The 25,410-nt window shown below is 39.4% G+C and overlaps 1 protein-coding gene across 1 annotated transcript in view; it reads right to left on the bottom strand.

The window, feature by feature from the left end:
- The window catches only part of b4galnt4a (beta-1,4-N-acetyl-galactosaminyl transferase 4a), a 297,930-nt gene that overhangs the window by 11,969 nt on the left and 260,551 nt on the right, over nt 1-25,410 (bottom strand). The window contains exons 9-17 of the mRNA XM_079809876.1: nt 24,363-24,429; nt 16,867-17,010; nt 16,577-16,686; nt 14,385-14,485; nt 13,781-13,854; nt 7,614-8,907; nt 3,303-3,661; nt 1,012-1,165; nt 395-467 (exon numbers count right to left, since the gene is read on the bottom strand). Of these exons, the coding sequence (XP_079666002.1) occupies nt 395-467; nt 1,012-1,165; nt 3,303-3,661; nt 7,614-8,907; nt 13,781-13,854; nt 14,385-14,485; nt 16,577-16,686; nt 16,867-17,010; nt 24,363-24,429 (2,376 nt within the window). The remainder of the gene's footprint in view (nt 1-394; nt 468-1,011; nt 1,166-3,302; nt 3,662-7,613; nt 8,908-13,780; nt 13,855-14,384; nt 14,486-16,576; nt 16,687-16,866; nt 17,011-24,362; nt 24,430-25,410) is intronic.

Raw genomic sequence — 25,410 nt, 5'->3', positions numbered from 1 at the left:
GGTCATGTGTCCGAACGCCGGATCTGCGTCATATTCTCGCGCATGCGTCGTGGAGGCACACACGGAAGACAATAACAAGTTGGATAAAGGTGTTATTTTGATTTTTTTTTGCGCACAAAAGCTATTGTCGTCGCATCGTAAAATTATTGTAGAGTCACTGTGGTGAGATGGACTTTGTAACGTAATGTGTAAATGTGTGTAAATGTACTGAATGCCAATGGAGGCCTATCTGAAGCCTTTCTCAGCCATCAGCTTTCAACAAAAATATCTTCATTTGTGTTCCGAATATGAACGGAGGTCTTACGGGTGTCGAACGACATGAGGGTGAGTAATTAATGACAGAATTTTCATTTTTGGGTGAACTAACCCTTTAAAGGTATGAGTGTGAGATTACCTCTATGGTGTCCACACCGATCTGTAGCCCGGCAGAGCGTTCAAAGTTTCCTTCCCTCCTCAGATACTCATATCTGTGTCCAAAAAAGTCCAGAAAAAATACAATAGTAACCTCTACTTTTTATATGCCAAATACTTAAATTGCTATCTGAATATACAGTATAATATCAGTTTATTAAAATTGTTTTATGTTCAGATAGTCAATATAACATATTAATTGAATTAATGTATATTAGTGTTTAAAATAATATACGAATATACATCAGTATATTAGATAACAGAATATCTCAAATACTAATGAATATTAATGTAACATTAAAATATATACTGTATGTATATAGGGAAGGTTTACGCATGTGTCAATTCTGCTCTTTTTATATTTATAAAAAAAAATTATGTTAAACTTTATATACTTTTTTAATGTAAAGAGTAGGGATGCACGAGAATGAGTCCGATGCCGATACTTTTAATTCTGGTCTCTCAATTAATGTGCTCATAATAGTTAGCAAATTGCTGTTTAAAAATAGCTTTAGATGGAGTTTAGCACAAGAAACATCAATGACCTACATATGCAAATTCTGTATGACGAATATTGTGCATAAGTGTGTTTTTGTGTACCTTGGAACGGAGCTTTCTCTGAGGGCCTGTTCCACATCCATGTCTTCACTCTGGAAGTCCACGATGATGATGTTGAAATTGTTGTCCTTGGTCTCGCGGTGCAGGAGCTCCATGTCTGAAATGAACTGCTGAACCCAACGAGCTTGATTCTTCACTATAGGAAACACATCAACAAATACACTAATATAACAACACATAATATTATTAATAAATCAGCAATATCAAAGAGCTAAACAGAGATTTGCTTTTTTTATTTGCGTCACCAAACAATTCTCTGTACTTGACTTGCAAAAAAAATAATTATTGTGTATCTGTATACAGTATATATATGAAATAGCTGTCACTGTTGTTTACAAGGCACAAATACACCAATCAGGCATAACATGACTCCACTAGACCCCTGAAGGTGTGCTGTGGTATTTGGCACCAAGATGTTAGTAGCAGATCCTATACATCCTGTAAGTTGTGAGGTGGGGCCTGTTTGATTGGACCACATGGGCCAGCCTTCGCTCCCCACATGCACCACTGTTCCTTCCTTGGAGCACTTTTGATAGATACTGACCACTGCAGACCGGGAACACCCCACAAGATCTGCAGTTTTGGAGATGCTCTGACCCAGTCGTCTAGCCATTACAATTTGGCCCTTGTCACTCTCGTTCAAATCCTTACGCTTGCCCATTTTTCCTGCTTCTAACATATCAACTTTGAGGACAAAATGTTCACTTGCTCCCTGATATATCCCACCCACTAACAGGTTGCGCGATGAAGAGATAATCAGTGTTATTCACTTCACCCGTCAGTGGTCATAATGTTATGCGTGATCGTGTATATGATCCTGCTGTTATAAAAATATCGAGATATCGAACGCTTTGTTTTGTACATTATTAACCTGTGGACATTTCAAATTTTAGTCCCAGCCTTGCAAGCCATTTTGTTTTAAAATCAATTTTGAGAAGACCCACATGGATACTTGTGTTAAATTGATATTATTACAGCTCTATTAAATAAATGTTTTTTTTTTAATCTATGAGTGAGTGTTATACAATACGAGAATAAAAATACAATAATATATACAATACAACACAATATTCAATACAATAATCTATACAATAATAGAAAAAAAAATTCCCTCATTTTACTAAATCGTGCTCATGATTATAATAATTTGTTCACTCGATTTATTATATAGTGGCCATGAAAATATTTTTTTTCCCCCACGTCATGTGCAGGGCTCTGTAATACAAAACGGTTCAGTTTGAGTTTCTGCTATAGAAATCTTAATAGTAAATGTATTGTACTGCTTAGGCTAGTTGTGACAGATTCCATGTACAAGACTGGAATTGCTGATCAGGCAAGGGACACTTTTTCATCACATATCACCAATCAAATGTAACCCACCATGCAAAACATTTCAAATTCATTGTCACATGAAAATAAATTGAAAAATCCAAAACAAGAATGAAAAACAAACCAGGTCCCCACCTTGATTTGAATTTCAAAATATAGCGGCCTCAAAAGGTATTTAGACACTTAGGGTCAGATTTACTGACCTTTTATGCCAGTGCAAACCCTCTTTTAGCGTTAAAAAACTACTGTCAGGATTTACTAAAGACACGCAGTGGGAAATGAGCACTGAAAAGGTGTGGGCAGGGTTATTTTGGTGGCTGCTTTGGAGCAGTTATATGATGGATAGGTGCACTTTTATGGACTTCAAAAACTCCATAACCATTCACTGCCATTATAAAGCTTTGAAGAGCCAGGACATTTTGAATTTAACTTTAATATAACATTTTGAATATATTTTATTCGTCTGAAAGAAGAATGTCATATACACCTAGGATGACTTGAGGGTGAGTAAATCATGGTCTAATTTTCATTTTTGGGTGAACTATCCCTTTAACAACCCTCTGACAATCCGACTCTCCGTGGGTGGGGATAAAAAAAATGCCCTGGAGCTGTCAGAAGTACATTTTTTGCTGGCATATAAACATGCATATCTCTGTCCAGGTAACACGGAGAACGAGTAAACATAGTTAATTTACATATAGTACCAACATTGTAACAATACAAAGAGGGTTGAAAATTGGCAAAGTTACACTTAAAGTCAACGTTTAAAATTAATTGAATTGAATGTCAATCCATTACACAACAAGGTGGCATTTAAAGAAAGCCTGCATACGCACACTTTAAACAAAACATTTTGAAATAAGGCCGCTATATTTAGTAACTGTGACATAAGATACCTATCAGGTACATATTTTCGAGAAAATAGATAGATATCCATTACGTACCTGGCACCACAAAATGCACCATGACATCTTTTTTCCACTGCAGCATCACTGGCTGGCACAGCAGGGGTTTGGCATACACTGTGCCCCACTGAGGGGTGGCGTGAGCCCCACGTGTAGGTGTGCGGGATGGTGGAGCAGGTGGGCTGGCGACAGAGGAAGAGGGGGATGATGCTGTGACCCCTTCCACATTCTCCAGACTGTCTTCGACCCGGCCACGGTGCAACAGCATGTAGATGTACTCAGAAAGACGGACCACTTTACGGCCTCTTTCCATTAGCTCCAGCTCGATCAGGTAACGGTTACCACGTGCAGAGTCACGCCGCTTTTCTACGTTTATGATTCGGAGGAGAGTGTATATCCTGGGAAAGATGGAGAGAAAAAGATCAACCGATGGAGCCAGTGGTTGTACAATAACTTGAAATGGGTCACCAATGGTGCATATGGTTTTGGTTGGAAAATACAAATATTAAAGATGCGTTTTCATGTTTTCCTTTTTCTTTAGTGTGTTATGTTAGCCCGGATGCCAGCCGAACTTAGCCCCGCCCACAACATTTGAGGTCGGGAAGTTCGGTGTGGACTTGATCCGTTGTGGAGCAACTATGCTCGAACCAGAGCTGTTCGGACCAATCAAATTGACCTATCGGTAAGCCCCTCCCCTCGAACGCAGATGAGCCAATAGCAGTTGAGTATCAGTTGCGCTCGGACCGGAACTCGGACATCTTTAGATTTCAGCGCCATAGAGATACATTGGAAAATCCGGAGCTGTCATCGGTTTGATGGTGTTTATGCTACAAAAATGCTAAAACGTCGTGCCTGAGGTACTGTAACACTGATTCCAGGAATCCTGAGAGGATTTTCTGTTTGTCATACTCTCGTTAAGTTACGATTAAAGTCCCTGCTAACATACAAACTGTAATAACTAACTGTTCTCACGTCATGTAAGTTAACACTGTAGGTCAAAAACATGAAGGTCTACATTTCAGTGCCTCTCCATATTAAACTGGTTATATGTAAATTAATTTAATTTTAGATATGTTTAAGTTCTACATTATCTGTCCTACTAAGGAGGACTCCTATTTTGATGGGTATTATAGTTTACGGGTAACGTAGTGAAAGGAAGAGCTCGCACGCAGTTTATCTGAGTTGTTTTGCAGATCATACAAAGTTTACCAGTTATTAACTGCACCCGCGAAAAGGCATAGGGTCTGTATATGTTTGTTTACTGTTAGTTGTTTGAGTGTTTTTGTGTAATTTGCTGTGTATGTTAATGGTAATGCAACGGAGAGAGATAGTTTGTGAATGAGACGTTAATGCGCACTTCTTACGCTTTGTTTATTCAGCTCTTACGATGATTTTTCTGGTATGAAAAAGGACATAATAAACTTGATAAACCATCAGTAAAGTCTGGCCATCATTCGGACGGGGTATACGCTACAATCTGTGTCCAAAAACATCTTGGGATAAGGTTTTCACACTGACAGCTGTCATTGTAAGATATAGCAACTCCGTTTATTTGTCCGAGTTAGCAACAGTAACTAAGGGGGGCGGGGCTTACCGATAGGTCAATTGTCAGGGCGGGCTTTATACGATGATGGACAGATGATCAACAGTGATGTAATCATTCACGTCACCAAAGAGTGCTTGTTCGTATATGCATTCACCTTAAATATTTCTCTCAAAAATGATGATCGTGTTGGTAAGTACTCCGTGTATCCTTAAATTCTTTTTACAACACCAGCAAAGATTGTTTACACTCATCTTCTTCTTCTACTTCTTCCAGCGTGTGTGCAGTTGAGTTCTGTGGACAACTATGCGTCGCTCTGATTGGTTAAGTCTATCCAATTGAGTGCAGAAGCATTTTCGCCCCCTAATCACAGCCCAATGGAGCAGTATCAGACTCATATTCTGACTAGAATCTGAGTATGACGACGTCAGGCAAGTGTTATGTAGCTGTTTGTGCATGTATAAGATCTGCAAAGTTACAAAGCTCAAAGTCTCCCACAAAAAGATGTATTCTATCTAAAAGAGAAAGCAGATCCAGACCTCGGTAAAACGCCTCGACCGAATTCTCGCTCACCGAGATACATCGCTCGGTGGAAATATTTGGATTATACCACTCAAATTCATACGCAAAGAAAGAAGGTGTAGCTTCAGTTGTCAGTAGTGTTGTTGCCGCCATGTTGTGGAGATGCTTTGTGTTTCTGTGTGAAAGCAAAAGCAGCACTTTATTTGCCCTTCCAAAAGTGGACACAATTAGGAATCAGAGGTTAAGATTTATTTACAACACTGTACCGAAACAGTACAACCCAAATGTCTGTGTGTGTGCAGCGTATTTTATGGAGGACAGTTTCCTGATGTGAACCTGGGAGAAAACAAGGCCGACTGAGCACAAAGGCTATTTCGAAAATAAAGTGGGATAATTCCAACTTTGCTAGGGCAATCTGGCCCTTCTGAATCATAGCCTGTAAGTATGTTTTATTATTTGTTTAAGTATTTGCTGTTCAAATGCTGGGTTTTGTGCAGTAGTAACGCATGTGGTGTGTCGTTCTTACAATAAAAACTGCAGAGATGGATTTAGGTTTACAAACACAGTATCCTCTATTCTTCGTTTATAACTTGTGGTAAAAATATGACAAACGCTACGTGTTCTGTTTCACATTTGCTTCTCAAGCAAATCTTTGCTTTCATTCTAGTGGCATTTTTCACATTCAGCTAAACCACGGCTTGCGTACTGTAAATACATACGAGTGTCCGATAGACCGGCTTGGTCATCTGCATTTTCAGAATCCGACTCGGACTCGATCTGATATAACATGGTAAAACTGACGACGTCTTTTTGCTATTACCAATTGCTATGGAAGCTGAAGCTCACGGTATTGTAGGGGCGTTACATTTCCGACACCCGCTTGAGGTGTTCTACCAATCAAAACGCACTGGGTCTGCTGGCCAATCAGAGCAAACTACGCATTTCAGAAGGAAGGGCTTTGTAGAAATCAACGTGTTTTAGAATGTCGGGGCATAGAGGAGCTACAATAATGTACAGTATGTGAAATATGTGTTTTTTGAACATTAAATCATGGTAACGACCCCTTTAACAGAGTGTTAAACTAAGTGCCTTGTTGGCAGAGGCTATTTACACTAACTCCGCCCACTACCGTCTGATTGGGCCAGACAAAATGACAGAAGACGTTAGATTGTGAACAATGGTGTAGGGGTAAGGCCTCTGGCAGAAAGTTTTGCTGCAAAATTGAGATGTTCGTCGCTCTACTCCCTTTTTATTGTCTTAATAATGCTAGCATCCATTTAATAATTGTAATAATCATTTACACTCTATGTTATTATTGCTTACAGTTTGTTGTTCAACAACACTGAGATGCAAATAGTATCTGACACTATTATATGTATTTACATTACACTTATTGTAAAGAAAATACTATCGCCATTTTCACTTGTGTAAATAGAATCTATTGCTATTCAAATTTAGTGTAAATAGCATCTATCACTAAGAATGCTAATTAAACGTGTAAATGCCATAGCCGCTGCCAATTAAATGTGTTTAAATAAGGTGCCCATTTTTAAAACAGTAGTTACAGTAATTTTCTGTTTTGCTGAATAGCTAAACTGAGAGAGAGAAACTGAAAACACATGCAAGAATAAAATAAGAAAAATGTGAATACTAAATATTACAAATATTTTGCCAGATAAGATCCTAGCACACATACACAATTGTGTGAATACTGATATTTTATCGATATATTGTGAATTAAATGTAAATGCAACTGTGTAATATTTAGGAGGATCTATTGACAGAAATGCAATATAATATACATAATGTTTTCAGTTATGTTTGTATTACCTTAGAATGAGCCATTTCTATCTCCATACACCAAGGGTCCCCTTACAGTGAAGTCACCATTTTGTGCCGGCATGTTTCTACAGTAGCCCTAAATGGACAAACTGCTCTACAGAGCGCTAGCTACTCTCTGCTGTCTCAGACGACGACATCTTTGTCCTGTGTTGGCCACCGTAGCTTCACTATGTGCTTCGAAAGGGAGGGGTGAGCGGTGGACGGTTGCAATTCGCAACCTCACCACTAGATGCCGCTAAAATGTACACACTGCACCTTTACAATTTTTATTTTCAAGAGTAATTCAAGTAATTCTCTGTATCACCAAATAGTTGTAAAGTTAAACAGCGGAAAAATAAACTGAAATATAATATATACAGTATATATAATGTGCAAATATATAATGTCTGAATAACGATGCTTTACCAATTTATTGGAAATTAAAATACTGTTATAAGCCTCACCCTCCATTGCGTTCGTTGAGTTTCTCCATGTACTGCGCAAGTACATCCACCACTTCGCTCTCGGATAGCTGCAGGTTTCCTGACACGTTGCACCGAAGATCATTCCAGTCAGAGCGCAATGTCTCAAAGTCCATGCTGTTGACGGAAAATGTCCTCTGCCAATTAATGGCCTCCTCTGCCCACCCAGGGCGAGGCTCCACATCCTCATAGCTATATTCCGACAGGCCTCCATCCTCCTCCGGTTCAGGGTCTGTTTCTGGCCGCTGCTGTTGGGACTCGGTAATCTCGGAAGTGTGCAAGTAGGAAGTGACACGGAGAGGCTCGGTAGGAAGCACGTTCTCAGAGGAGTTCGCGGACGGAGGGGTGGGAGCAGGAGGTGGTCGAGCGGTTGTGATGGTCCTCAAAGAATGCTGGTGTTTTTCCCAGACGCCTCGTATCCTCCTCTCGAAACGGCTCGGGATTCCTGCTCTGTTTGGGGCCACTGGATTTTCCAATGGCTTGCTGAAGTTGGGGCTAGCTGGAAAGGCCTTGTTCTCCTGCAGAGGAGACCGCGCAAATAACTGGGATGCACGTAGAGGTCCTTTGCTGATCCTTGGTTTGGCACTGAGATTCACCACCTTTGTGGTTTTGCCATTCTGATACAGGAAAACGCCAGGGAAGACCTCTCTGGGTTGGCGTGAAACAGTACTTTGCTTCTCCTTAGCTGGTCGAGGTCTTGTGACGTAAATTTTGTTGTCCTCCTTCTTGCGTTCCTTGTTGGTGTGGCTGTTTCCAGGATTGTGGTTGTTGTCATGAGCGTGGTTGTTACCTAGGGAAGGGGCGGTGTGGGCAGGACTGCCAAGGATTTGCTTGGCTCGACTGTTGAGAGCTACCAATGAGGATTTTGGCGGGAATAACAAAGCTGATCGGCTTATTTTGGGAGAACGATCTTCTGACCAACCCTCTCTGAAGTCCCGGCGGTCTCTTTGAACCCAAGTGAGAGAACGACCTCGCACCACACTCTCACTTTTTGGTAAGCCTACCCTAGCCTGATGGTCTAGAGTTTCTTGGTCTGTCTCTTGATGTTGAGCCCCAACCACTTTCCTTGCACTTGTGAAAAAGTGCCTTTGCTCTCTCCTCAAAGCTGGGCTGTCTGACTCTACCTCGTTTCTCTCCAGCATTGTGGGAACAGGCTTATTGGAAGGGCTTAAGGTGTGACTTGATTGACTAGGTTGGACTGTCTTCTTTGCTGATTGGGTGCCAACAAGTTGTGCTTCATCATCAGGATCTACCCCCTCTTCTTCTTCAAGAAAATCTAAAGTAAAACACAAAAAACACTAAACACTGAGTGTAACTCCACCAGTAGAGTAATTACAGATCATCAGGGTAGACTTCTTTCTATCCAAGCAGAGGAGAAACTAAACTGACAGACTTTTAATGTGAATGATAGCAATATGGATCAAAGAATAACATCTGTTGCATTTGAGAAAAATTTGCAATTTAAGGCTCTGGCCCCTTGGCTGTAGAAATTATACACTGCAGCTTTAAATCAATATAATCTATTCCTATAGACCTATTGACATTGGGGAAAATTGTATCCAAGGACAAAACATGTATTCATGTTTTTTTCTTTCTTTATTTTAGGGGTGACCCTGAACAGTCGAAGATTCGATGCTTCGATAGGAGGAGCCTGATTCAACTACAGGGGCGTAGCTAAGGGGTGCCCATGGGTGGCCAGTGCCACCCCTGTTTGAAGCTTGGCCCCCCCCTCTGGCCACCCCTGTTGTGCAAGCTGATAAGCACTTGACAATGACAGAGAGTTGATGTTTAAATCGCCGCTCTCACACAAACAGTCTGCGCAAAGTGCGCTATTCTGAACAGCCCCCTCCCCCCCAAAACCGGTAACTTCGCCCTGCAGCGGATTCTTACGATTTTATTGGTCACGTCAATCACAGTACTGACCAAACACTGATTCCTAAACCACCTGTCACTAGTACCTTGACCAATGAAATAAGCTGCAGGGCGGGGTTTCTGGTGAAGGGGTTCTCTTGCGCACTGAGGTTCTGTGTGACGTATAAGCGAGCGGTAATATTTCAACTAAGTTCAGCACAAGCCTAGTGAGCAACGCCTTACGCAAGAGGATACGGTGATGATCAGGTTAGTAAAGTCAATGTTATTTACATAGGTTTTCCTACCTTTTCGGTGAAATTTGTTAAAGTTGAGGTACTGCGAATGTTTCCTGAGCAGAAACACGTTAGCTTACAATAGAGGGTATGCATCGTCGTTAGTCGGGACTCAGTGGGACTGCTGCATGAATGGATTTTGATTTGGGCAATGCAAGTAAAAAAAAAAAACAGTTATCAGTTTAAACTAAAGGTTTTGGACTCGATATAGTGTTCCTTACAACTTAACAAGATCCAGCGATCCATGGATATTGACATGCAGCCAGGAATCATGTTTTCCTGACATTTATATGAGCCTGATTTCGATACATAAATATTGTCATGAATGGAAAATAAAAGTTTTTTAAAAAAAGTTATTAAAATTCTGAATATATCATAGGCCTATTAATATGTTGTTTTATCGCCTAGATAGTGTGCAAAGAGCATTCCCTTTATAATCACTAAAAGCTATCAGTCATTCAATGAACGTGATCTCAAGTTCTGTTATATTAATCAATCAATTTCTTACATGTCTACACTTGGAGTATAGACCTTATTCAGAGCAGCGCCATGACAGGTTTGAACATCTGGAAAATTGGAAAATTTCCAGGTTTGAAAGTGAGGCTATGAGGGTAAGACGTACCATTCCAATGGCATCCGCTGTAAAAGGCTGTATAAAGCTCCTAAATCACTTATCATTTTCCACAGCTTTGTTTTCTACTGAAACATATTTTAAAGATATTTTTGCAGTGTTTCATAAGCAGAACAATCCAAAAATACATTAAATAACAGTACAACCCACTGAAGAGATGTATGTCTATCAGTGATGCGCGGGTCAATGTATAAACAACCCGCACCCGACCGACGTTTTCAACTAACCCGCCCGCAACTCGGACCGCAAAAAAAAGAAGAAAATATTGTACCCGACCCGCTTCCTGACCCGCATTTTTTAAAAGTAGTAAATGCTCATCGTAGCTCATTGGGCCATTGAGAAAATGTTTCAGGCCCTGGCGTGGTGCTCAGAGGTGCAGCAGCGAGAGCAGGAAGTTCTTGAGGCGGCCCATCATTTTCCATTTCAGCTCCAGATGCATATTATTGATGAACGCGATGTTTATGTTTCGACCCGGCTTGAAGAATTCATCAGCCCACATTTGGAAAAGTGTGAAAGCCCTTAGGAGCGCAAACTGTTATTTTTCTGAATGCTGTATGATATAGCCTAGGCCCTAGTGTTATGTAATACAGGCTTGATTTATTGATTTATTTCGTTTAATTTTCTTAACAATTAAGATGCTGCATGTGTTTATCCAGTCTAATCGAAGTGTGCGTCTCTCCCCCGACTTTCCAAACAAAAATCCCGCCCCCTCTCAGAAAATACGTAAAACTGACTTTAAATGCGTTTAAAAGTAGCCTATTAAAATGGTACAATGGCATTGCTCAGTTCAACGTTTTGGGAAATCGGGCATTTTGTCCCGCGTCAGCATTTATTCAAAAGTTAATAACGCTCAACATTCAAAAGGTAAATAAGGATTTATTGACGATCCGACCGACCGTGACCCGAATATCATTAAAAATATTTTTGGATGACTCGTAACCGCGGGTAACCGCGGGTGGCCGCGGGCACCCGCTCATTTTGGATCAACCCGCGCATCACTGATGTCTATCCCCACAGCCTCACTTTCATACTAATTTCTTTCATAAAGAAGGTGCTGCTGTGAACAAGGTCTATTAGGTCTATTAGTGCATGTACAGACCTCGTCACTGGACAAAAACTCAGGTGGTGAGTGGATTCTAACTTCAACACCTGTGATTGGCCATTGTGTTTTAGAAATCAACAAACGTGACTGTGACTGTGATTGGCTTCATCACTCACCAAAGCGAATCCCCATATGCGCATACTCTCTATCAAAGTGTTGCCTGTCAGTATCTAGAGATTTTTTCTTTACAAAGAGACATTGGATTTAATTAATAGTTGAATTAATTCATTTACTTTATTTAATAATTAATTTAACATTTGTTCATAGAAAAAGGCTATAGTTTCTTTTGTACAAACTTCTATGTTGTTTCAATTTTGTAACTTTTCTCTTTTTGTAATGATACTTTATCTGTTTTCTTAGGGCAAAATTTTGGTTAGCAAAGGACAAAGCAGTAAGCATAAAAAGTTTGAGAATTTTGTTCATGTGTGAACGACTTGTTCATTTTGTTTAGGATTTTTTTCTGACTTTAAGATTTGTCTTTTTCCCTAAAATTATCAACATACAGTAAATGGACTGCATTTATATTGCGCTTTTAACAGACCAATGACCATCCAAAGCGCTTTACACATTGCCTCACTTTCACCCATTCACACACCGACGGCGGTGTCAGCCATGCAAGGCGCCATCCAGCTCGTCAGGATCAGCTGGGGTTAGGTGTCTTGCTCATGGACACCTCGACACTTGGTCAGGAGGAACCGGGGATCGAACCACCAACCTTCCGGTTTGTAGACAACCTACATGAACCACTGAGCCACTGCCGCCCCAACATTTTTGTACATTTGTACATCTCAACAGTACATTTGTACATCTCAACAGTACATATTTGACTTATTTTGTATGACATTGTAAATAAATTGATAATTTTAAATTATTTTTGTTCGTTTGTGATCTATATTTTCTGTAGATTTTGCTTTGGTACAGCATGTCATATAGTCAGTAGTAATTTTTTTGGCCCCCCCAATAAAATCACTGGGTCTTACCTGGCCACCCCTGAAAAAATGTTCTGCCTACGCCCCTGTTCAACTACCAATCTTACAGTCGAATCGTCGCAGAGATGTTATAAGGATCATGCCATTTTGGCTATATGGGGGTGCTCAATAGCCCCTTATGGAGATTATTTGATTATGCCACGCTGTTTACAGTAAGCTTTTTAATAGTTTTTCTATATAAATATGGCTAAATGATCATCTTTGACATTTGCGCCGCATCCTCCAGCTTTGTCAACGTGTCATGCTCGAGACCCAGCCTTCTTTTCCATTCATCAGCGATGTGGCTCTGCAGTTGATACTATTACGCGTGTCTCGTGTTTTTAAGAGCAAAAACATGTTTTGTTTGATCACCCCCTTATGCCTTTCACTCAGACGTCAAATATGTTGTCAAATTGAACAGATAGTGAAACTAAAGCGCTTCTTCTCATGTGGGTGAATAAAGACAATTGCGCAGCGTTTAAAGAAGACTGCGTCACAGAATTTACCGGTAATTTGGTGCTGATGTGTGAACGGTCTCTTACCGGTAAAAAGCCAGTGCTTGTGTGAACAGCATATTTGTGTATTTACCGGTAAAGTCATTCTGGTAATTTCCCGGGATTGCTGTGTGAAAGGGGCTAATGTCTGATTTCACTTAGAACTACCGGTTTTCCTTGCACACTATTTGAAAAAACTCCAATGGACAGAGTGAAGAGTTTTTTTTCCCAAGGATCAATTGGGTATGGTACAAGAGATTTCAATATATATATATATATATATATATATATATATATATATATATATATATATATATATATATATATATATATATATATATATATATATATATATATATATATATATATATATAATTCATAATAATGATACAAAGTACACACACATATTATGTAAACACAAACTTTTATTTTGATGCAATTAATCTCGATAATAAGTATTGTAAATAGTATTGTGTTATATTTGCTTTAAATCGAGGAAAGTCTGTTATGGGTGATATTTGTATTATCAGAGGGGATATTTCCCATTAAACCATCTATCTTAGTGGGGGTTTTTTTGTTTGGTCTTGGCATGAATACACATTTTGTCACATTTTGTCACTTGGTGTGACCAAGCCTTAACCCTTTGACAATAATCCAGACATTCATTTCATTTCTGGCTCCCACCCAAGGCCATTATCTCCTGATGAATATATCTGCCATGTTCTAATAAAGCAGCTTGTGACGGAACGATGCACTAATGAAGTGTTATTCCTCTTCTGGATCACTGATCACACACACATACAAACTCACCATCAGGATTAGGGAAGAAGAATGGCCTGTCATCTTCCTCCTCATCCATCTTCATGTATTTATAGAAGCCAAACCTTTTATAGAAAGAGATGGAAAGAGAAAGATCAAGTCCATGAAAGAGAAAAATACAGAGTTGTAGAGAACTATATTTATTCATTTATTTTAAGTTCAGTGCTTGAGAAATCCAAATGAAAGTCAACATGAAATAAAAACAATACCCATTTGCTTTCTTGATAATTATACCTGCTGGTCTTATATTATTCATTTTCATTATATTTCACTATAAAGTTTTATGTATTTCAACAAAATATAATACATTTCTTCATATCTGAAATTACTTTCTTCGAATGTAACCAAGACCTCATAGGCGGGGGAAAAAATTAACCATTAATATCACAGCCTGACATCCAATCAAATCCTGATCAAGTTATTTCCAGCTGAATATTTTGTTCCACTTCTAAATAAGTTACACAAAAGATGCTAAATGGGTGGCGAATGTCCTATATTATTCCTATTATACATTATAAACACTCTATATAATTACAGTTGATCAGCCTTTGATCAGAATTAGCATTAATGTCATGAAATCTATACACAAGCTTACTTCTCCAGATAGATGGGCGACTCTCTGTAGAAGCACTTGTTTTCTCTTTCCATGTGGGTGAGGCGGGTGAAGTCATTGGGATAGACAAAAGAAAGATAAACCTGCGGACAAAACAGCAGGCACCCAGATAATTAATTAGAAATGTCACCAGTTCACTAGTGATCAGTGGAGTATGTCTGTGTTTGGAATGGAATACAAGAAAACAGCATAGTGTGTATGCTGCCAACAATTTTTCCCCCCTAAATATCATGGGAAAGTAATATGCAACAATAAACAGCATTTTAATTATTAAATATCTCTTGCTTGCAAGTGGTATAGAGTTTTTTTTAATTTCAGGAATCAATTTTTTGTGTGTAAAATGTCTTAACTTTTGGCATTCAAATCACAAAATGAGTCAAGAAACAGACCTTTGATATTTCCTCCAGGTTCACTTATCGTAAATGGAAGGTCAAGTCAAGCGCACTGCATTGTGAGATATAGTATAGTGCACACAGTGTGCTTTGATTAAACATAGCACATTTTTTACAGATACAAATGATCATCCAGGCATTCCATGCAAGCGTTGCAGTATAACTCATTAAAGGCACAATATGTCATTTTCGCCGCTAGAGGTTGTTTATTTAAAACAAAGGTGTAGCTTGATGATGCCTTCATTTCGCGGAATTATGGGAGTTGTTGTCTTCACCTCTACAGACGGTGAAGAATCCACTTTTGCTTTTATTATGCCGCAGTCGCCGCTTCCGCTTCTTCCGGTCAAGCGTACGTGGGGTGTAACTAGTTACTGTAATTTAATTACTTTTCCCTTGAAAAAGTAAAGTAAGGGATTACCCTTATTTTTTTGTAATTTAATTACAGTTACTTTACAAGTAATTTAACTAAATACTGTGTATAGACTGTAGAACAATTATATATAATACAATAGTGGAATTAACATCAAAATTTAAAGTCTAACTTTAAAAAGCATGTTTTTATCTAACCTTCTCACATTTGTAATACTTTGGTCAGTTAATAAGAATAATTGATGTAGTTTTATATTATGTATTTGAATTAATTAAAAGAGCCATTTCACGTCTATATCGCTTAACTCAAGGTTGATATCACTCTAAAAAAAATGGTGCTATTTGGCACTAAACGTGGTTCTTGGCTCGTAATCATAGGGGAACCACTTTTGGTGTTATATAGCACCATATGTTCTGTATATGATAGCGGTGCTATATAGCACCTCAGCCAAAGAACCGCTGAAGCACCAAGACTTGGTGCTATACAGCACTTAAAGTGGTTCCCCTATGATTACGAGCCAAAGAACCACTTTTAGTGCCATTTTTTAGAGTGTAGGATTGGGAAAGTAATTAGTAATAAGTAATTAAATACTTTTTGGAGAGAGTAATTTGTAAAGTAATCTAATTACCCCAAGTGTTGGGTAAGTTACTCTAAAAAAGTTATGAATTACTAGTTACTAATTATATCTTCAATAGTGTAAAGCAGCGCTGTTTTATCATATTAGATTTGAGTGTGTTGAAAGTTATGTTGTAATGCTACTCTGTTGCATTCGCTCGGTGGCTCCTATGAGACACTTCTTGCACAATGCAGTGAGCTAGATCGATATTAGTCATGGTAAAACATGGTACCAGCGGTAAATCAAGAAAACAAAATATATTACATTTTTCTAGTGGTTTTTGGATATTTTAATCCAAAAATCTTACATATTGTGCCTTTAAAAGTAAAAAATGGCAAAAAATGTCTACTCTCTCACTCGTGTGAAGCATTGTGAAGTCATTATATTGAATCTTTATATTCATTTAAATGAACTGATCCAAAACAAAAGAAAAAACCTGATACTGCACACTTTGACAGTTTTAATGTTGCTAGGTACTGTTTATTAGTAACTTGTAGCTTACTACTGTTACAGTTTTAAAGCAGTATCCCCAACACTGTTCCCTTCATACAGAAAATGACGTACAGTATAAACAGCATGTTTGGTATGCTATTCCAAACATCCCAAACACTGTGATGGGCTTTTATGGTATGCCTGCAATTACATTTGTCAGCCAAAAGGGGGCAGTAATCACACAGGAAGTTTTAATACACTGACTGCAGCATCAAGTCAATAAGGCAACAGGTGCAAGTCAATTGTTAGGCCTTTTCTGCTGTAGTATTTGGCATATGTGTATTAATGTGTGTGTTATACTCACAAACTGTAGGCCTTGATAGCGGGCAATAGGGAAGTCTTTGACCACATATGTCGGCGAGTAGAGACAGGTGGGCAATACATTTTCAAGATGAGCAGGGTCAATCATGGGGACTATGAAGTGTATTGTGAGAGAGATTTTCAAATTCATTATTTATCATGCAGAATGTATATACAAAAAGGAGGAAGACAATTTCAGAGGACATTAACTCAAGAGCAACCGCTAAAGAGAGACAGAAGAATCAAATCAAATGGGAATAGAAAGGGGATCTGAACAGAAAGAGAGAGGCTCACTGTTGAAGAAGGTGTCGCGGGGGTCCGGTTGCAGCATATCGGCGCCGTGTTGGCTGTGGGTGCGGGTCTCTGCTGGGACGGGGCTGTGGCTGGCCAGCGTCTGAGGAATGTGATCCACATGGTTCATCTTCAAACTGCTCTCATCTTTCACAAAGAGAAAAAGGAGAATGATAAATGGAGATGAAAAGACACACAGAGAGACTTTAATAGGCAACATGAAACAATAATTTTTTATTGACATTAAAGGAGGGAACCAAGTCTTATCTAGAAATCAGAATATCATAGAGAATAAGGGGTGTGATTTTTAGGGGTGTGAAACCCAGAACACCTTAGGCTACGTCTACATTAATCCGGATAGATTTGAAAACAGAGTTTTCGTTTCCAAACGCTCTCCGTCCAAACTAGCGTTTTACAAAAGTTTGTCATCCACAACTGAAACGTCAGTAAACACCAAATTCAACTTACTGCGCATGCGTAAAACCTCATAAAGCAATCACACAATTCTTCAGAAAGGATCATTTTATTTAGCAAAATATCTCACCATTCACTGATGCGTCCAGGTCGCACTCGGTCAACCTTTATTATGTTTAGTCTAAAACGCAACTCCACAGGACAGCAAATGCGAGAACATTTCCTGGCCTCCTTGCAGGACTGTGATATGAAGTGTGCAAAGTAACATATTTTAGCAACTGTGTGAAAGTGAATAGCACATAACTGGCACAATAGCGGTATAAACATATATCTATTGGTACAATATGCGTCACATGACTAAACATGCGTCATCATTTTCAAATACCTCCATCTTCACAGTCCACACTATGACACGAAGACGGCGTTTTCAAATTTATCCGCTTTCGAGAGCTTTTTTCAAAAAGTTTTTGTTGACTTAAAATGCCGTCTCAGTGTGGACAGAAGGCCAAAACAGAGAGAAAAATATGCGTTTTCAAACGAAAACGTATTAGTGTGGACATTGCCTGGAGATTTCCTCCACCTACAATGCCCTAGCAACTGCCTAACACCATAATAACCACCTAAAACACTAGTGCCACAAAGTGCCTAGCAACACCCTACTGCAAATGCCTAACACTGCCCAAGCAACAACCAAGAACACACTAGCAACCATCTAACACCCTTAGTACATAGCCACCCCCAGAAAACAACAGCAACTGCACTGCAACACCCTAGAAACCACCCAGAACACCCTGACAAGAGCTTAGCAACACTGTAAGCAACTCCCAGAAAACTCCCAACCACCAAGAACACCCGAGCAACCTTCTAGCAACACAATAATAACTACTTATCTACCCCCAAAACCACAACTATTGCCTAACAATGCCCTGGAAACCACATAGAACACACAGACAACCACCTAACACCCTAAAACTGCATTGCTACACCCTATAACTCATAACACCCGGGCAAATGCATACACCATATGCTTAGGAACCCCCTGGAAAAACTCTAGATCTGCCATGCCATATCAACTACCCTGAACACCCTAGCAACCACCCAGGACTAGGGATGTCCAGATCCGATCATTTCATGGTTTCAGACTCGATCGGAATCGGACGTTACCTCCCGATCAGGACTCGGATATATATGTATATATAATCTCATTCTCATTTTTAACACATCTATAGTTATGCGGTGGCACAGAGTTAGACCCTTTTGACTCCACACAGAAACAGCAACGCGTGCGGCATGACATCACTTTGTTGCAGAGACGCTATTGGTTAAATTAAATTAAATAAAAAATAAGGAACATCCTGGATCAGTTTTTTCACTCTTCTTTATTCGGATCTGGACTCGGTATCGGTAGATACTCAAATTCAAATGACTCGGACTCGGACTCGAGGGCAAAAAAATCTGATCGGGACATCCCTACCCAGGACACACTGCCTATCAACGCCCTAGCATCACCCAGAACACCTTAACAATCACTTAGCCTGTCCAGACAACCACCCAGAACACTGTAGGAACCGCCTAACAACACCTTAGCAACTGATTAACAATGCCCTAACAACTACCCAGAACACCATAGAAAGCACCCATTATGCTCATGCAACTGCTTACCACCATAACAACCACATAGAACACCCAACTAAGTGCCTAGCAACACCCTACTGCTTAGCAACCCCTAGAAAACTGCAAATGCCAAACAATGCCCTAGCAACCAAGAACAAACTAGCAACCCTCTAACAACACCCTACTGCTTACCAACCCCTACAAAACCTCAAATGCCTAACAATGCCCTAACACCCACCAAGAACACCCTTGCAGCCATCTTGCAACACCCTTACTGCATAGCCACCCCAGAAAACAAAAACAGTTACATAACAATGCCATAGAAGCCATCCAGAACACACTAACAACCACCTAACATCAACTGCACTGCAACACCCTAGAAACCATCCAGAACACCCTGACAAGCGCTTAGCAACACTGTAAGCAACTCCCAGAAAACTCCCAACCACCAAGAACACCCGAGCAACCTTCTAGCAACACAATAATAGCTACTTATCTACCCCCAAAACCACAACTATTGCCTAACAATGCCCTGGAAACCACATAGAACACACAGACAACCACCTAACACCCTGAAACTGCATTGCTACACCCTATAACTCATAACACCCGGGCAAATGCATACACCATATGCTTAGGAATCCCCTGGAAAAACTCTAGGTCTACCATGCCATATCAACTACCCAGAACACCCTAGAAACCAACCATCTTGCAACACCCTAACTGCATAGCCACCCCCAGAAAACAAAAACATAACAATGCCATATAAACCACCCAGAACACACTAACAACCACCTAACAACAACTGCAATGCAACACCCTAGAAACCACCCAGAACACCCTGACAAGAGCTTAGCAACACTGTAATGTTTAGCAGCTCCCAGAAAACCTAGCAACCGTCTAATAACACAATCATAACTACTTATCTACCCCCCGAAACATAGCAAGTGCCTAACAATGCCCTGGAAACCACAGAGAACACACTGACAACCTAACACCCTAAAAACTGTATTGCTACACCCTAGAAAAAACTCAGCAGCCACCCAGAACACCTTAACAATCACTTAGCAATTCCCACACAACCACTCAGAACACTGTAGGAACTGATGAACAACACCCTGGCAACTGCCTAACAATGCCCTAGCAACCACCCAGAACTCCCAATAACCCATCCACCCTGGCAACTGCTTATGGCAACTACACCCTAACAATCGTGTATAAAAAGCTTGGAGACCATTCAGGATACCTTTGACATTTGAAATGTACTGCCTATGTGCAGTCTGTCAGCCTGTTTAAGCTCAATGACAATGTCTCGCTAATATGTGGGTCACTCCACATCAGAGACACCACAGTGTCCGGGTGTCAAATTATGGAGCCACCCTTCAAACGATAAAGTCCCCTCCACACAAATGAGACAGGCTTTGATGTGCGCTTTAAATCCAAGAGAAAGCAGAGGTGACTGTTGTCACACACTCTGCTCTTTAATGTGTGTGAGATGAACACTGTGAAGTGCTAAAGCTCTGTGTTACGTTAAGAGGGAGTTCACATGAAGGTCAAAGAAGAACCAAAGCGAAGAGGAACATACTCAAGTATTTAATATTACAATACCACTAATGTGCTAAACAAGAACATTCCATTCAGGCCCTAGGCTATTTTAAAGCACCATAACAGAACTAGGTGTCCAAAATATAAATCTCCCACACATGCAAATGAGGCATATAGCCAGCGGTGGCATGCTCTATTTTGCAGAATGTTTCAGTTGCTCTTTTTCACAAAAAAAAAAACATCTCCTGGGTCTTACACCCTTTGGTTGTCAACCCAAATCTACCCCCAACTATATGAATGAGCTTCTTCATTATGTTGCATATAATAAGCCTTGTACAACGTACAATACAATCACAATTCTAAAGGGAACTCGTTTCATAGTATTTGACACTTGATGCAAGAAAGCCCTTGTCAGGACTCAATTTTTCTTTTTTTTTTGACTCTTTTAGGAGAACTGAAGGCTTTCACCAGCCCTGTTGCCTAGAGACACATTTACCACAACCCTCCGCTTCCAACAGCGGTGTCTCTGAAGAACTGAACATGCAAAAAGAAAAGAAACTGTTACATTACCAGTTTTAAACAACCAAGAGGAAAGTTACACACAAACTTTGCTTTAAGCATACTTTCTTTCTCCTAAACTTGTATTTAAGGCCAGATTTATTAAACGGGGCAAATTAGCGTGAGAACGCAATCAAAGCACAGATGGGAGTGGAAAGTTCAACTGGTGATCAACTGGCAATGCGCAAATTAAAGTCCCCATGAAATCAATTGAAGTTTTTTGGCTTTTAGTATGAATATTTTAGCCATACTGTTAATTATTAGCTAGTGTGCTCCAAAACAATGACAAAATTCACATTTAGAAGATATAAGCATTCAAAACTTACAGTCTCTCACTTCCGCCAATATGGATCAATGGTTTTGATGACATCACCCTGCACTTCAGCTTCTCATCAGATTTTCTGTCCAATCAAATGCTCTCTAGAATCCGAAGCGTCCTACCCACAAATAGCTGGTCACTTTTTCCACACATTCACTATTTTCTAAATGGTGAATGGCACATAGTGCACTATATAGGTGATAGGGAAGGAATCAGACAGTGTAAATATGCTTTCCATTGGGGCGAATGAAGTTCTGTCAGGACCACTATCGTCAAAAATGATTGACAGTTAGCATACAGTTTGGAATGGCGGTATGGTTCTGTTCTGGGGAAGAACTCCTTGGCCTTAGGGTAAACAGAACCGAACCAATATAAGGTATATAATAATATAATATGATGATATAATATATATGATTAATGTTCTTAATGACAATCATTAATGTAACAACATACAACCCCAAATCAGAAAAAGTTGGGACAGTATGGAAAACGCAAATAATAAAAAAAAAAAGTGATTTCTAAATTTACTTTGACTTGTATTTCATTGCAGACAATATGAACACAACATATTTCATGTTTTGTCTGGTCAACTTCATGTCATTTGTAAATATGCATCCTTTCCTGTCATTCAGACCTGTAACACATTTAAAAAAAAGTTGTGACAGGAGCAATTTAGGGCTAGTAATGAGGTAAAATGGTTAAATAATGATGTGATTTGAAACAGGTGATGTCAACAGGTGATTGTAATTATGATTTGGTATATATATAACACATTTAAAAAGAAGCTGGGACAGTAAAGCATTTACCACTTTGTAATGTTGCCATTCCTTTTCACAACACTTAAAAGACGTTTAGGGACTGAAGACACCAAGTGATGAAGTGTTTCAGGTGTAATTTTGTCCCATTCTTCCTGCAAACAAGTCTTAAGGTGGGCAACAGTACGGGGTCTTCGTTGTCGCATTTTGCGATTCAAAACACATTCTCTATTGGAGACAGTTCGGGACTGCAGGCAGGCCAGTCAAGTACCCGTACCCTCTTCCTCCGCAGCCAGGACTTTGTAATGTGTGCAGAATGTGGTTTTGCATTGTCTTGTTGAAATATGCATGGACGTCCCTGGAAAAGATGTCTTCTTGAAGGCAGCATATTATGCTCCAAAATCTCAATATCGACTGGTTTGAGTACCATTTTGCAGATAAGATAGGCATGTCCTGATTTTGCAGAGTAAAGGCCCGTTCACACCAAGAACGATAACTATTAAGATAACTATTAAGATAACCATAACAATAACTATATTTGCATCCACACCAACAAACGATTATGGTCTGTTTATTCTTAGCTTGCGCGATGCAGTTTCAAAGTGTGTACAACATCATTGAACATGTTTTTGCTAACCAGCAGATATCATCCGCATGCTATGGTTCGAGTGAATTCAGTTAGGGTACTGTTTAAACGCACAGTTACCTGACAAATATAAATAGTAAAATTGTAAACCTGACTCTCCATTTTCTTCCACTCCAGATAGGGGTGATACAGGTTATACTATATATATATATTTTTATTTTGTGTATGAAATGTGCTATATAAATAAACTTGCCTTGCCTTGCCTTGAATTTAGCTAGTGTGAATTTAGCTCACATAGTCAATATAGTGGAATAAAAACAACACTTTTTTTCACTGCGACTTCAAAGGAAGTAAGACAATGTTGTCGAAACTAGTGATGGATACCTGAGGTAATATTATGTTAGACATTTTGGTAGCCTGGCATAATGATCTCATCTCAGTTATAATACTTCTCCTATTTATTCCCAATGATGACCGATTATGAAGGATTGTTTTCCATTTACCCATTTTATGTTAACCACAGTATCCTTGAAAAGTTTGACTTGTCAAACAGTGGTGGATTTTTCTGGACCTTGGCGATTAACTTCTCCACAATGTCATCTGCCATTTTAAATTTACGAGCCCTTAAATTAAAATGATATGTTGTCAAGTGTTTTATCATTCAACAGCTGGAAAAAAAAATTCTGAAAGGGATCCCAAAGATATCGTTCCGTATATAGCAGGGTCAGACAAAACAGGTGGCGAAGACAAGACACATGTTAACTGCAAAATAATTAAGAATTAAGGTGAAGAATTAAGTGTGAAACCATCAGGAACACTTTAGTCTCAAGCGCCACCATTTTCCAGAACTGCAACCTACATGTAGTCTCCAGAAGTGCAAGTGTCAGGATCTCAGAGACTTAAGTTATTTAAAGAAAAAAATTACCCCCACTTTACAAGAATCACAAGCTGAAGTGTTGTAAAATACAACTTGAATGTACAATCTATGAGGCCAGTGAACTGCTTGAAAACATAAGCTCTGAAGACACTTCCAAAAGGCTACCCTTGAAGGTCAGCACGATCACCATGGCAACAGTATGCAAGCTACGGATGTCAGCGCTCCATGCCTGATCTCCCTTTGAGAGCACGATCCGACCGAGTCTTTATAACCTTGTTCTTTTTCCTGTGTTCTTTCTCTCTTTGTCACAACAGCTCTAAGCACATTTTCAATTTTGCTTCACCTCAGGGCACTGAAACCAAAAAGTGTTAAAAGCAAATTACGTCGTCTAAACTCATCAATTTTGTGGTGAACTCAGTAGGACGCTATTAAAAGTCTTTGCACTTACAACTTTAGGGCATGGAAAACAACTTTAAAGTGTAATGCGGCTAATACATCTAGTTGTTTCAAGCCCGATGGGACACACTGTACCATTCCCTACACAAAGACCAGCGATTGGAAACAGCCTCGGGCAGAAGAAGTCACTGTCATCAATCTCACTGATCCTGAAAAAGCCACTTTCTTCCTTCTCGACAACTCTCGGAGACACCATATGCTTAATAAACGGTTCACAGTGAAACCTCTTGAGCACCTCAAAGAAAACCATCAAAGATTAAAGTTAAAGCTGTCATATCATCAAACTACTCAAACAATGATGGTGTGGCGGCAGTTTGATGGCTAGTCAATGCTAGTTATTTTGACATTTGTGGAGTTTGTAAGAGAGGGAGTTACCTGTGTACAAGGAGATGTAGGCGGAATCAATGACCTCATACTTGAGTCCTGGCAGGAAAGGGCGCCACTGTAATAAAGACAAAGAGGAACCGTTAGAGAGAAAGTAGACTCAAGCCTCATATAGCATGGCCAACAGACCGTTCTCAGACAGCATGATACATATTTCACACCAAACTGGCAAGATCTTAACTCTTTCCCTGACGGGGTTTTTTTTATTTATTTTTTTAAGTTTCCACCACCAGAGTTTTTTGATCATTTTCACAAAAATTCCATGGCCTCCAGAATATTTTGTTGTATGAATATCTGAATATGCAATATATCAACAAAACAAGCAATAGCCATCATTTCACCATCTCGGTTAACTATAGACCGATATAGTCTGGCTATGAGTAACCCACTTTAAGTCAAAATAACCTTGAATTTGACATTTTTGCCAAAATAACTTGCAAGATGTATGCTATTCCATCAAGTAAGCAAAGTCAACAGTGATATTTGGTTTCATTTCTCTGACATGTTCATGTTCTAGATGACTAGTCTATTCTTAGGCTATATGGTGAGACGTCTATTAAATTTTCACTGACAGGCCAAATTTGGCCTTTTTTTAGCCTTGACGTCAGGGCTGTGTGTTGGATGGCTGTTACAATTGCTTGCTGGGTAACAGACCCTCTTCTTTTAAACAAACAAATAAAAAAAAAAACGTTTTATTCTAGCTTCATACAGTCTTTTTTATCAACACTTGAATGTGGGTAAGTTTCATAAAAAAGCGAAATTTTGAGCAAAAAGTTGAGAAAATCATGTTTTTGTCAAAGACTACATCCAGATCAGTTTCAGAACGATGATCAAACACAGATGGAGTAGATTGAGTCCATCAACACCTCTAATGCGTGCACAGTCCTGTAACTCATCCTGGGTCACATTTCATTTTTTAACATTAGGCAGTTTTGATTTAAATTCTGTTTAAAGTTGATGATTGTGTTATTTTACATATGCATATGACTACATATGATATCGTTTGTTTCTGCTTCTTCTTCACGTGTTTTGTTCAATA

The sequence above is a fragment of the Gobio gobio genome (genome assembly GCF_949357685.1).
Source record: "Gobio gobio genome assembly, chromosome: 25".
Classification (NCBI taxonomy): Eukaryota; Metazoa; Chordata; class Actinopteri; order Cypriniformes; family Gobionidae; genus Gobio; species Gobio gobio.
Note: the sequence above shows the minus strand (reverse complement) of the source record. Positions and strands in the feature narration are given on the sequence as shown.